The following is a 12,078-nucleotide window of genomic DNA, read 5'->3' as shown; positions in this document are numbered from 1 at the left end:
TTCTTGCTTGTAACAAATATTTCCTGATTGCTATAAAGGCATGGCCAAATTTAAATTCCTTTTGTAAAACTGATTCCTAATTTTATAATTCTATGAAATTGAATTTATCTAATTTTGTTTGGGGCTTATTTGCATTTTCCATGTTATTTTATAAACTAAGTGAAGATTTGAGGTCTAAATTATATCACAGTGTCACTTAGCCTTTTCTTTTATAATTTGGTTGTTTCAGTTCATCTCCATTCGTACCCCTTAAAGGACCATCAGGACTTTAGTTTTGTAATTAAGGAGGTTAAATACTAGCCCCAGCCATTTTTTCTATATTGATTACTGCTGCCAAAAATTATTCTTTTCTCACAGCAGGCTTGTGTCTATACTGATCTTTAAAAATTTATATTCATAAACAGATTTGTTTGGGTAAGTCACACCACCATGTGTCCTATTTTTGTTTTGTTTTGAACTACAACGTCAGCATAATTGTTGGAAAATTCTCCTTCAGTCCTGCAAAGAAAAACCTGTTTTCAAGTTTAAATGATTTGAACTTATGACAAAGTGGCTTTTTTTTTTTTTTTTTTTGTCTTTTCTCTATTTCTTTGGGCCGCTTCCACAGCATATGGAGGTTCCCAGGCTAAGGATCTAATTGGAGCTGTAGCTGCCAGCCTATGCCAGAGCCACAGCAACGCGGGATCTGAGCCGCATCTGCAACCTACACCACAGCTCAGGGCAACACCGGATCGTTGACCCACTGAGCAAGAGCAGGGACTGAACCCGCAACCTCATGGTTCCTAGTCGGATTCATTAACCACTGCGCCATGACGGGAACTCCTGGCATTTTTTTTTTTTAATGATATATTTTGGGGAAATCATTTTAGGTTACTACTAATAAATATAGTAATCAAACACTGATGCAATTATTTTGTAATTTCAGCCTGATAGCGCATATCAAGGTGGAGTCTTCTTTCTCACTGTACATTTCCCGACAGACTATCCTTTTAAACCACCAAAGGTATCTTTATTTTTATGGTTCATGTGACAACTCTGTCAGGGGTTTTACTCTATCCAATATTTTCATGATGTCAAAAGACCATGGGTAGGCTGGCATGTTCAATCTTTTCTATAAAACCACTGAATCTAAATTATGCTTTCTTACTCAAATATTGTATTATGTCTGTACACAGGAGGCAGTGTCTCTTAGGCAGTAAATTAGCTTCCCTACCTGTCTTTCTCTCCTCATTAGATATATGTAGTACAGGGGGGTTTTATGGTTAAGAATTAGACTTTCCATTCAAGGGGTTATCTATCCTAGGTTGGCCCTTCCTTCTCAGTTTTTAAGCACTCAGTAAACATTTGCTGAACACCTACCATGTTCTGTTGCATTGGGGAATATAAAAACTAAATGTGACACAGTCCCTTTAGTGTGGTAGGTGGGATTAAAAGCACGTTCTTATTAAAGTTAGATCAAAAGAGGAAACAAATGATGGGAGTATATCAGTGCGGGAGGAAATCATTAACAAATTCTGTCACTCAAGAAATAATTATTTTAGATTTTTAAAAACCCCTGAATAGGGAGTTCCTCTCTGGCTCCTCAGGTTGAGGACCTCCTGTTTTTGCTGCTGCAGCTCAGGTTGCTACTGTAGTGTGGGTTTGATCCGTGAATCAGGAGCTTCTGTGTGCTGTAGGCATGACCAAAGAAAACATTGTATATGAAGTGATATAACAGCTCTTGTGGAAGATTAGAATTCTTGGTGAATTTCTTAGGACAGGTTATAAGCCGAGGCCCCTCAACTTTCTTCTGGAATAGGGTCAGCATCCTATTTTTAGATCCAGGTGTCCCTTTGTTAATCAAATTAAGAAAAGTCTTGCTTTGAGGGATGGTTAATTACCTCAGGTGCTGCCGAACCAGTCATACTAACCATTGTAGACTTATTTATCACACTTTCCAAAATAATTCTTAATTCCTTGGGGTGGGGAGAGCAGGAGACTGATTATTTGCTTTCACATTATCAATAGCTAAAGCTTTGCGAGTATAAAGTAGATGCTCATCCAGTTTGTGTTGAATGCATTTCTCCAGTAAGATCACATAAAATTGAGGACATTTTACCCTGGGGCAAATTAATTGTTTGGTTTCATAGTTCATGGGTTGTCACAGTTTTGTTTTGTTATGTTTTATGCCTAGATTGCTTTCACAACAAAAATTTACCATCCAAACATAAACAGTAATGGAAGTATTTGTCTCGATATCCTGAGGTCACAGTGGTCACCGGCTCTGACTGTATCAAAAGGTAATTTCCTTTATCAGATTTATAGTTGTTGGTAACAGTGAGACAGGAAAAATACAGCAGAGGTATCTCAGAGACAAAAGTTTAAAAAAACCAATTTACTGTGTTTTCTTCTGCTTTGATACTGCTTTGTTTTCCTATCTTTTATATTACTCTTGCTTGAGGAGTTGATGGGCAAATCTAAATGATGAAATGTCAGAAATTTAAATGTTAGAGCTAGGAATTTGGGGATAAGCCAGTTGACCTTTTACTCCTTTAGTTTGGGCTTTATCTTTAAAAAGAGAGAGACAGAGACACGCAAACACACACATAGCAATACAAATGAGATTTGGGGGGAGTTCCCATCATGGCGCAGCAGAAACAAGTCCAACTAGTTTTCGCGTTCGATCCCTGGCTTCACGAAGTGGGTTAAGGATCCGGAGTTGCTGTGAGCTGTGGTGTAGGTCACAGACGTGGCTCGGATCTGGCCTTGTGGTGGCTGCGGCATAGGCTGACAGCAACAGCTCTGATTGGACCCCTAGCCTGGGAACCTCCATGTGCCATGGGTACGGCCCTAAAAAGACAAAAATAATAATAATAATAAGATTTTGGGACCAGTTGTCCTACCCATTAGATGGAATTATTTATTGACGTAATGAGTAAAGCTTTACATCTAATTCACTTCATCTAAGAAGAAATGTCAGACTAGGCAGATAAAATAAATGCTTTTAAAAGAGAGACATATTTACCACTTTAGAATAATGTAGCACATGTGGCATGTTAGTCTAAACTTCAAATAATCTATAGCATCCTTGTAAGGACTGATACATAATCCATGGAGATTCTCAACTTTCGCAAATGTATATAGCACTGTTCTTTAATAAATTATGAGATGTATGTATAGGGCATCTGAAGCTGTTTTGTTTCATTAGCCAATGCTGTTTGCTTTGCCAGCCTCTTAATTTTGTCATGGTTCTCCAACAGAAGAGAACTTGAATTACTATTTTGAGTTAGAAGCATCTGCCCCTAAAAGCAGGAGTTCCCGTCATGGCGCAGTGGTTAACGAATCCGACTAGGAACCATGAGGTTGCGGGTTCGGTCCCTGCCCTTGCTCAGTGGGTTAATGATCCGGCATTGCCGTGAGCTGTGGTGTAGATTGCAGATGCAGTTCGGATCCTGTGTTGCTGTGGCTCTGGCGTAGGCCAGTGGCTACAGCTCCGATTCGACCCCTAGCCTGGGAACCTCCATATGCCGCGGGAGCGGCCCAAGAAATAGCAACAACAACAACAACAAAAGGACAAAAAAAAAAAAAAAAAAGACCAAAAAAAATAAAAATAAAAAAAAAATAAATAAAAGCAACTTGGTAGTTTGCTTTTTATAAAATTTAAGAAAACTGTTTCTCTTGAAGGATTCAGGAGAGGAATCCATGGTCATTTAATTTTTTTTTTTTCTGCTTTTTAGGGCTGCACCTGAGGCATATGAAGGTTCTCAGACTAGGGATCTAATCGGAGCTATAGCTGCCAGCCACAGCCACAGCCACAGCAATGCCTGATCCAAGCCACGTCTGCAACCTACACCACAGCTCACGGCAACACCAGATCCTTAACCCACTGAGCAAGGCCAGGGATCAAACCTGTTTTCCCTTGTATCCCAGTCAGATTTGTTAACTGCTGAACCACGACGGGAATGCCTAGAAAATTTTTTTAATAAATGTTGTCTGAATATGTAATGAGGTCTTTTGTGATTTTTCTTGGTGTGCCCACAGCATGTGGAAGTTCCCAGGCCAGGGATTGAACCCACACCACAACAGTGACAACACCAGATCCTTAACCCTCTGAGCCACCAGGGAACTCCTATAACTTGTTTTTTAAATGCTAAAGGAGTTCCCTGGGGCTCAGTGGGTTAAGGAGCCAGTATTGTCACTGCTGTGGCGCACGTTCAGTCCCTGGCCTGGGAGCTTCCTCATGCCTTAGGTACACCCAAAAAAAAAAAAAATTCATGTGGATTCTAGTGTCCTTTTAAAAATCTTTCACATTGGAGTTCCCGTTGTGGCTCAGTGGTTAACGAATCCAACTAGGAACCATGAGGTTGTGGATTCAATCCCTGCCCTTGCTCAGTGGGTTAAGGATCCGGTGTTGCCTTGAGCTGTGGTGTAGGTTGCGGATGCAGCTCGGATCCCGCGTTGCTGTGGCTCTGGCGTAGGCCGGTGGCTACAGCTCTGATTAGACCCCTAGCCTGGGAACCTCCATGTGTTGCGGGAAGCAGCCCTAGAAAAGGCAAAAAGACAAAAAAAAATTAAAAATTAAAATAAAATTAAAATCTTTCACATAATAGGCGTTCCCGTCATGGAGCAGCAGAAATGGATTTGACTAGGAACCATGAGGTTGCTGGTTCGATCCCTGGCCTCGCTCAGTTGGTTAAGTATCCAGCGTTGCCCTGAGCTTTGGTGTAGGTCCAAAGACTTGGCTCGGGTCCCATGCTGCTGTGGCTGTGGTGTAGGCCAGCAGCTGTAGCTCTGAGATCCCTGGGCTGGGAACCTCCATATGCCTCAGGTGCAGCCCTGAAAAGCAAAAAAAAAAAAAAAAAAAGAGTAAAAATCTTTCACGTAATAAAACTGTTACACACTAGATAAAGGAAAGATACTGTGTCATAGGGTTATTCAAATTAATATACTCTTTCCTGCAGTAGTGTCACAAAATGGAATTTATTTGGCGTATGCAGCTAAACACTTACCTATAAAGAGCAAACTACTAGATGTTGAACACTTACCTTCTGACGTTGGTAGCTCTTGATAGAAAATAATTAGTTATTGTTGGCTTCTGGAAACTGTTCTTTAAGAACAACTTCAAAGAGCCTGAATTTCCTCATGTGTCAAATGGGAATTTTTTTTTTTTTTTTCCCTTTTTAGGGCTGCACCCGTGGCATATGGAGGTTCCCAGGCTAGGGGTCTAATCAGAGTTGTAGCCTCTGGCCTACGCCACAGCCACAGCAGTGCTGGATCCAAGCCACGTCTTCCACCTACACCACAGCTCAGGGCAACACCGGATCCTTAACCCACTGAGCGAGGCCAGGGATTGAACCAGCAACCTCATGGTTCCTAGCTGGACTCGTTTCTGCTGCGCCACGACAGGAACTCCTCAAATGGGAATTATAATACTAACACTACATATGGTCCCAGCAACTAGTGCATAGTAAGCACTCAAATGAATGTTAACTGTTGTTACCTTGGAGTTCCCATTGTGGCTGATCAGGTTACAAACCCGACTAGTATCCATGAGGATATGGGTTCAATCCCTGGCCCTGCTCTGTGGGTTGAGGATCTGACGTTGCTGTGGCTGTGGTGTAGCCCAGGAAGATGCAACTCTGATTGGACCCCTAGCTGAGAACTTCCATATGCTGCAGATGGGGCCCTAAAACTATCACCTTTTCCCTTATCTTAAAGCATTGGATTTGTGTGCATAATAATGAAATCAGGCACAGTACTCTTGGCAGTAGGAGTGGGAAGATGAGGAACTTCCCTTTTGCTTACTTTATAAGGTAGCTTATACTTTTCCTTATTTGTAAATTTTTCACTTTTTAGTATTTTAAATCTTATTTTGCTTTTTATCATGAGTTTAGTCTGGAAACTTTCTGGAGAAGGAGCCAACATAATTTACCTTGTTGTTTTAATATACAAGCTTGAAATTGCATTGGGCAGATGGAAAATAAAAGATGATGAATAAAATATTAGTTTTTCATTAGTCCTTAACACTCCTTTTCCATATCATTTAAGAATCAACTCTGCTTTAAAAAATTCACCTTTGGGTATGTAAGAATAGGAAAAGGTAGAGGAACATAGCAGAGGAAGGTGAAGATGGAAGTTTGTTTCAAAGAATCCAGGTATCCCTTCAGAAGTGGTGGCATGTAATTGAAGCAGACAAATGAGAAACCAGACCCCTTGTTCCCTCCTTTTTCAGATACTTAGATTTTTTTTTTAAATGTAGCTGTATGCATTAGTATTTTGATAAAACGTGGCAAGAAACAAGAGTTCATATTATTTTTAAATGCATTTGGTATTAATAATATACATGGAATTTAAAAAAATTTGAAAAAAATCTTACAAATCTTTCTTCATTAGCTCTAAGCCCAAGTATAAAAAGTACATGAGCTCAAGCTCCCAAAATGGTTTGGACTGTTAAGTATAATTTGATTGCTTTACCTTGAATTGATTAGAACACAGATTTTCTGCATCAAAATGGAATTAAAAGTGGTTAGTTTTCTCACTAAAGTAAAAAAGCATCTCTAAGAAATACCTAAAGACTAGGATGCCATCCTAATATTCTTTCAGTTATGTACCATTTGGGGTATATGTGTGTTACCTAAAAATATTTTTGTAGAAAACTCTTTTAATTTGAAGGTTGTTAATAGCCATTTTGGAGGCTTATATTTTTTAAATAAATAGAAATTAAAATAGAATTTTAAACTTCAAAGTTATAATTTTGTATTATATGTAGACTATATGGTAATTTTGTAATTAAAACATTAAAGGTATTTTCTACTAACCAAAGTTCATCTAAAATGGATATGTTCATTTTATATTTTTCTTTATAACTTTATTGTCTATTCAGTAAAATTGCTTTTACATGTGTAATTTGTAAAAGTAGAAAGTTCATTATGTAATACAATTTCTCTTTTCCTTCTAGTTTTATTGTCCATATGTTCTCTACTTTGTGACCCTAATCCAGATGACCCCTTAGTACCAGATATTGCACAAATCTACAAATCAGACAAAGAAAAGTAAGTGCTTATTTTAGTTTCTCTTTGGGTGCATTTCTCTGTAATGTGAAAACATAAGTATTATTAATGTATTGAAGTATATCTGGTTATGTTCATTATGTTTATATTAAGTTTATCTTTGCAATGGAGTAAACCTTTCTTTTTATTTTTTTATTTTTTTTTTTTGCTTTTTAGTGCTGCACCCTAGGCATATGGAGGTTCCCAGGCTAGGGGTCTAATCAGAGCTGTAGCTGCCGGCATATGCCACAGCCACAGCAACACCAGATCTGAGCTGCATCTGCAACCTATACCACAGTTCACAGCAATGCCAGATCCTTAACCCACTGAGTGAGGCCAGGGATGGCACTGGCAACCTCACGGTTCCTAGTTCCTAGTTGGATTCGTTTCCACTGTGCCACAACAGGAACTCCATAAACCTTTCTTTTTAAACTTTGTTTACAGAAAAATCTTGTTCCTTCCCACTTATTGTTTAATCATTTACTATTTAATAGTACTTGTCCTGCATTGGCATAGTATATGTAATTTCTCTATGTCTGTAATTCTAGGTAGTAAATTTAAATTTTAAAAAGTTGAGGAGTTCCTGCTATGGCACAGTGGGTTAAGAATCTGACTGCAGTGACTCGGGTCCCTGCAGAGATGCAAGTTTGATCCTCGGCCTGGTGCAATGGATTAAAGGATTGGGTGTTGTCACAGCTGCGGCATAGGTCCAAGCTGTGGCTTGGATCCAGTCCTTGGCCTGGGAACTTCCATATCCCTCCGGTGCAGCCATAAAATTAAAAAAAAAAAAAAAAAAAGAAGAAGAAGAAATACAAATGGCCATCAGGTGTATGAAAAGATGCTCAACATCACTAATCATCAGGTAAATGCAAATCAAAATCATAATGAGATAATACATCACAAGTGTTAGAATGGCCATCATCAAAAAACAAGAGATAGCAAATATTGACAAGGATATAGAGAAAAGGGAACTCTTGTTCTCTTGTTCATTGTTGATGGGAATATAAGTTGGTGCAGCCACTCTGGAAAACAGTATGGAAGTTCCTTAAAAAAAAATTAAAAATAGTACTAGCATATGATCCAGCAGTCCCACTCATGAATATACATCCAAAGGCAATGAAAACAGTGTAGATAGATATCTGCACTCCTGCCTTCATTAGGAGTACGGGTTTGATCCCTTGCCAGGCACAGTGGGTTAAAGGATCCAGTGTTACCACAGCTGTGGTATAGGTTGCAGCTGCGGCTCAGATTCAGTCCTTGGCTGGGGAACTTCCAAATGTTTTGGGTGCAGCCATTTAAAAAAAGTTGGTAATTGGAAAATACTGAATATTGTATTCCTTATCTCCTCCCTGGAAGAGAAGTTATCCCCTAAACTTACCTATTTTCAAGCTGCTTCATCTTGCTGGCACCATTGATTCATTTGCATTTTAAAGGTGGTGACTACTCAGGGTTAGTTGACTTTTGTAGATTTCTGTTAGAAATTGGTTTCTTTATTTTCTTGTTTATAATTTAGGTATGTTTTCATATAGATTGTAAAGAGATCCATTAGTTTACAAAAAAACAAAAACAAAAACAAAAAAAACATGCTTTCTGTTTTATTTATGCATGGGCCTAAGTCACATTGACCCAATAGTGGTATATGTATGATCACTATTGCAATTAAGATTGAAAAGGTAGAGTCTACAGTTTTACATAGATCTTCTAAAAGATTTAATTTGTATGTTTTTTTACTATATCCTTTTGTATGCCTACAGATACAACAGACATGCAAGAGAATGGACTCAGAAATATGCAATGTAAAATCAAAAAAATTTTCATATATACCAGAGTACTGTAAAATCTAGGTTTTTTTTCAACATTGGCAGTAAATCGAGCACTGTTTACTGTTTCATTGTACCATGAAATCTTTTGATTTTTACCCATTTTAAATGTATTTCTGAAGCAAGACAAAAGAAACTTCCAAAAATATCCTTAAGACTGTGATGAGAGCATTTATCATTTTGTATGCATTGAGGAAGACATTTATTATGGTTTTTAAGATACTTGGACATCTGCATCTTCAGCTTATAAGATCTACAATGCACCTGAAAAGCAACCAAATTATTTTTTGCTGAAACTAGATGTTTTTACATGAAAAATACTGTATGTGTTGTCTAAGATGTCAATTTTATAAATCTGTATTCAGATTTCATTCTTTGTTAGCTCACTTTATAATTTGTATTTTTTTACTGTATAGACTAAATATATTCTATTTACATGTATGTAAACTCATTACTTTTTTCCTGTGAACAGTATTGAAAAACCCCAACTGATAATGAAATTAATTAACTGTCTGTCTCCCTTGTCTTAGGGTATTCTGTAGATTGGCTACAGATTTCTTAAACCTGAAATGATCTTTACACTGTAATTCTCAGTATACTGATTATGGAGAAACACTTGTTTTGATTTTGTTATACTTGACAACTTTATTACAATGTGAATTAATTGCACTGCTAAGTAGGAAGAGGTGTAACTTTTGTTTGTTACTATTCACATCTGAGTTTTTTTCTGTATAGGCAATATTATATTGACACCTTTTACAGATCTTAATGTAGCTTTTTCCATATAAATAAAATTCTTTTTCTACTATTTGTCTTGATTACTTAAAAAGATTAAAAAATTACTTTATCCATAGTAAGGATCAATACTCTATATAAAATTTTGCATGAAAATTAACTCCAAATTGTGAGAATGAGGTTTGCTGTATTTGGCATTAATCACCGTTAATTATATAAATTTTATTGCTTCAGATTTATATCTGTTTATTAAATTGTCAATCTAAAGGGTGATATACATTGGTTCCTTGCTATAGAAGAGAATTTAGAATAAGTTGGGGTTTGCCTTGGATTACATCTAAAATGGATTATTTTCTAAAGTACTGAGATACAAATAAGGCAGTGTCACCCACATTGAAGAAAAGTCTTTATAGATCTAAAGAATAATTAGGTTAAATCATTAAAATGCCCCTCTAGATGTAACTGATACTGTATTTCTTAACATTTTAAAATCTAGAATTTCTAAAATAGAGTTTTAGTGCCATCACAGTTTGAAAGAGGACATCCATTTTTTATCATAGAAGTTATAACGAAAATTCTAAAATGACACTTTCCCTCTGCTATAAATTGTCAGTTAAAAGTGGTTTAAAGAAGCAGGTTATCTTTGCAGATTTTAAAGAAAGCTAGAAAGTTCTAATGTTTTAACTTGGAGAAAAATACATCTCTAATTATTAGCATGCTTACCAAACCTGAGTGTCATTTTTAAGAAGAGTTGTAGCTCTTCTGATTATTGCAGTAGCTGTATAAGTGTACAAAATCTGTGATGGATGTAGTCATTAGCAAAGAATTTAAATCACTTAAGTATTTTACCATGGTTCATTATTATTAAAGCACAAAGTAGCCTGTTGTTAGAAAATGTGTTTTTATAAATGAATGTAAAATAATTAAATGAATTGTGAAATGGATGTTTAAGAAAATAGGTTTAAAAAGTAACTATATTCAGTGATGTCTTGAAACAACCATATCATGAAATACACTTTACTAGCTATGTTATTATAAGCTACACTGGCCCAGAATTTGAACACTAAACATCATTGGATTTAATAATTTAGTGTATTTTGATAATAAAGGGTTTTGTTTCTTGAATATCTTTCACTTTTTAAAAAACTTTTATTTGTGTGGCATTTATTTTTGGAAGTGTCTTTTTTCTTTATTAAAGTTTTTAAAACTTGCCTTAGCTCTCGTTTGCCTTTGCTTACATGTAAATTGTACGACCTCACTTTTGAGGAGTGAGCACAAGTTCTCATAATTAATTAAAAATCTTAAGAGTTCAGGAGTTCCCATTGTGGCTCAGCAAGTTAAGGACCAGATGTTGTCTCTGTGGCTTCCCTCAGGGGCGTTAAGATTCTGGCATTGCTGCAAGCTGCCTTATACACATGCCTATGTAAACCATATATAATTATTCATTTTCCACTTTCAGTTATATCCCCACCCCAACCTCTCCATGAACTCTCTTAAGGAAAATTTATTTATTTTTTCCTTAGGGAAAATTTAAAATTTACTTTGTCAACTACTTAAGCAATTTCAAAGGCTCCAAAGGCCTGGAGAAGCACAAACACAGCACAAGGGCAACCCTAAGAGTTAATATTCCAAAGAGCAGCTTTATTATTATTATTATTATTATTACTCAAATGAATTTATCACATCTGTAGTTATATAATGATCATAACAATCCAATTTTACAGGATTTCCATCCCATAACCCAAGCACATCCCCCCACCCCCCAAACTGTCTCCTCTGGAGACCATAAGTTTTTCAATGTCTGTGAGTCAGCATCTGTTCAAGAGTAGCTTTTTTTAAACTTAATAAAAACAGTACCAATTGCAGTCTTTCATTCCCTTATTTTATCACAGTGATACTTTTATCTTTGTACTTATTGATATTTCATAAATCCTGCTCTCTCACAGTTGTATTTTTTAAATTTTTTTATTACTCAATGAATTTATTACATTTATAGTTGTGTAATGATCATCACAATCCAATTTTATAGGATTACCATCCCACAACCCCAGCGCATCCCCCTACCCCCCAACAGTTCTGTATTTTTAAAGTGGAAAGATAGGGAAATTAATTTTCCTCTTGGATTAAGAGAGATTCTTGGTGAAACCATTTGTATCTTATATCTTATCTGTTTATTGGTACCTAATTTGAACTGGATTCAAAGTTCAGTCAATGATGTGGTTTGATTTGGTTTGGTTTTTGGCTGCGTTTGCAGCACGTGGCAGTTCCCTGGCCAGGGATTGGACCTGTGCCACAGTAGTGACCCAAACCACAGCAGTGACAATGCTGGATCCTTATCCCATTGCACCACAGGAGAACCCTCAATGATGTTTTAAAGTTTGAGATCTACAGTCCAGAATTCATTGGCCCTGTTACTCATTTTTATTAGGACTAGCTATGAAAAAATGTAATTAATACTCTAGCCATGGCCCTATAAGTAGAGCTTCAGTGTATTC

The 12,078-nt window shown here is 36.8% G+C and overlaps 1 protein-coding gene across 2 annotated transcripts in view; it reads left to right on the top strand.

The window, feature by feature from the left end:
• The window catches only part of UBE2D1 (UB2D1), a 34,119-nt gene extending 23,390 nt beyond the window's left edge, over positions 1–10,729 (top strand). The window contains exons 3-6 of one of the 2 annotated variants that reach the window (XM_021072207.1): positions 926–1,003; positions 2,174–2,279; positions 6,938–7,031; positions 8,783–10,729. In XM_021072207.1, coding sequence (XP_020927866.1) covers positions 926–1,003; positions 2,174–2,279; positions 6,938–7,031; positions 8,783–8,828 — 324 coding nt within the window. In that variant the 3' untranslated portion in view covers positions 8,829–10,729. The remainder of the gene's footprint in view (positions 1–925; positions 1,004–2,173; positions 2,280–6,937; positions 7,032–8,782) is intronic. The other variant, NM_001078674.1, reaches the window with a different exon arrangement.

Source organism: Sus scrofa, chromosome 14 (genome assembly GCF_000003025.6).
Source record: "Sus scrofa isolate TJ Tabasco breed Duroc chromosome 14, Sscrofa11.1, whole genome shotgun sequence".
Lineage (NCBI taxonomy): Eukaryota > Metazoa > Chordata > Mammalia > Artiodactyla > Suidae > Sus > Sus scrofa.
Note: the sequence above shows the minus strand (reverse complement) of the source record. Positions and strands in the feature narration are given on the sequence as shown.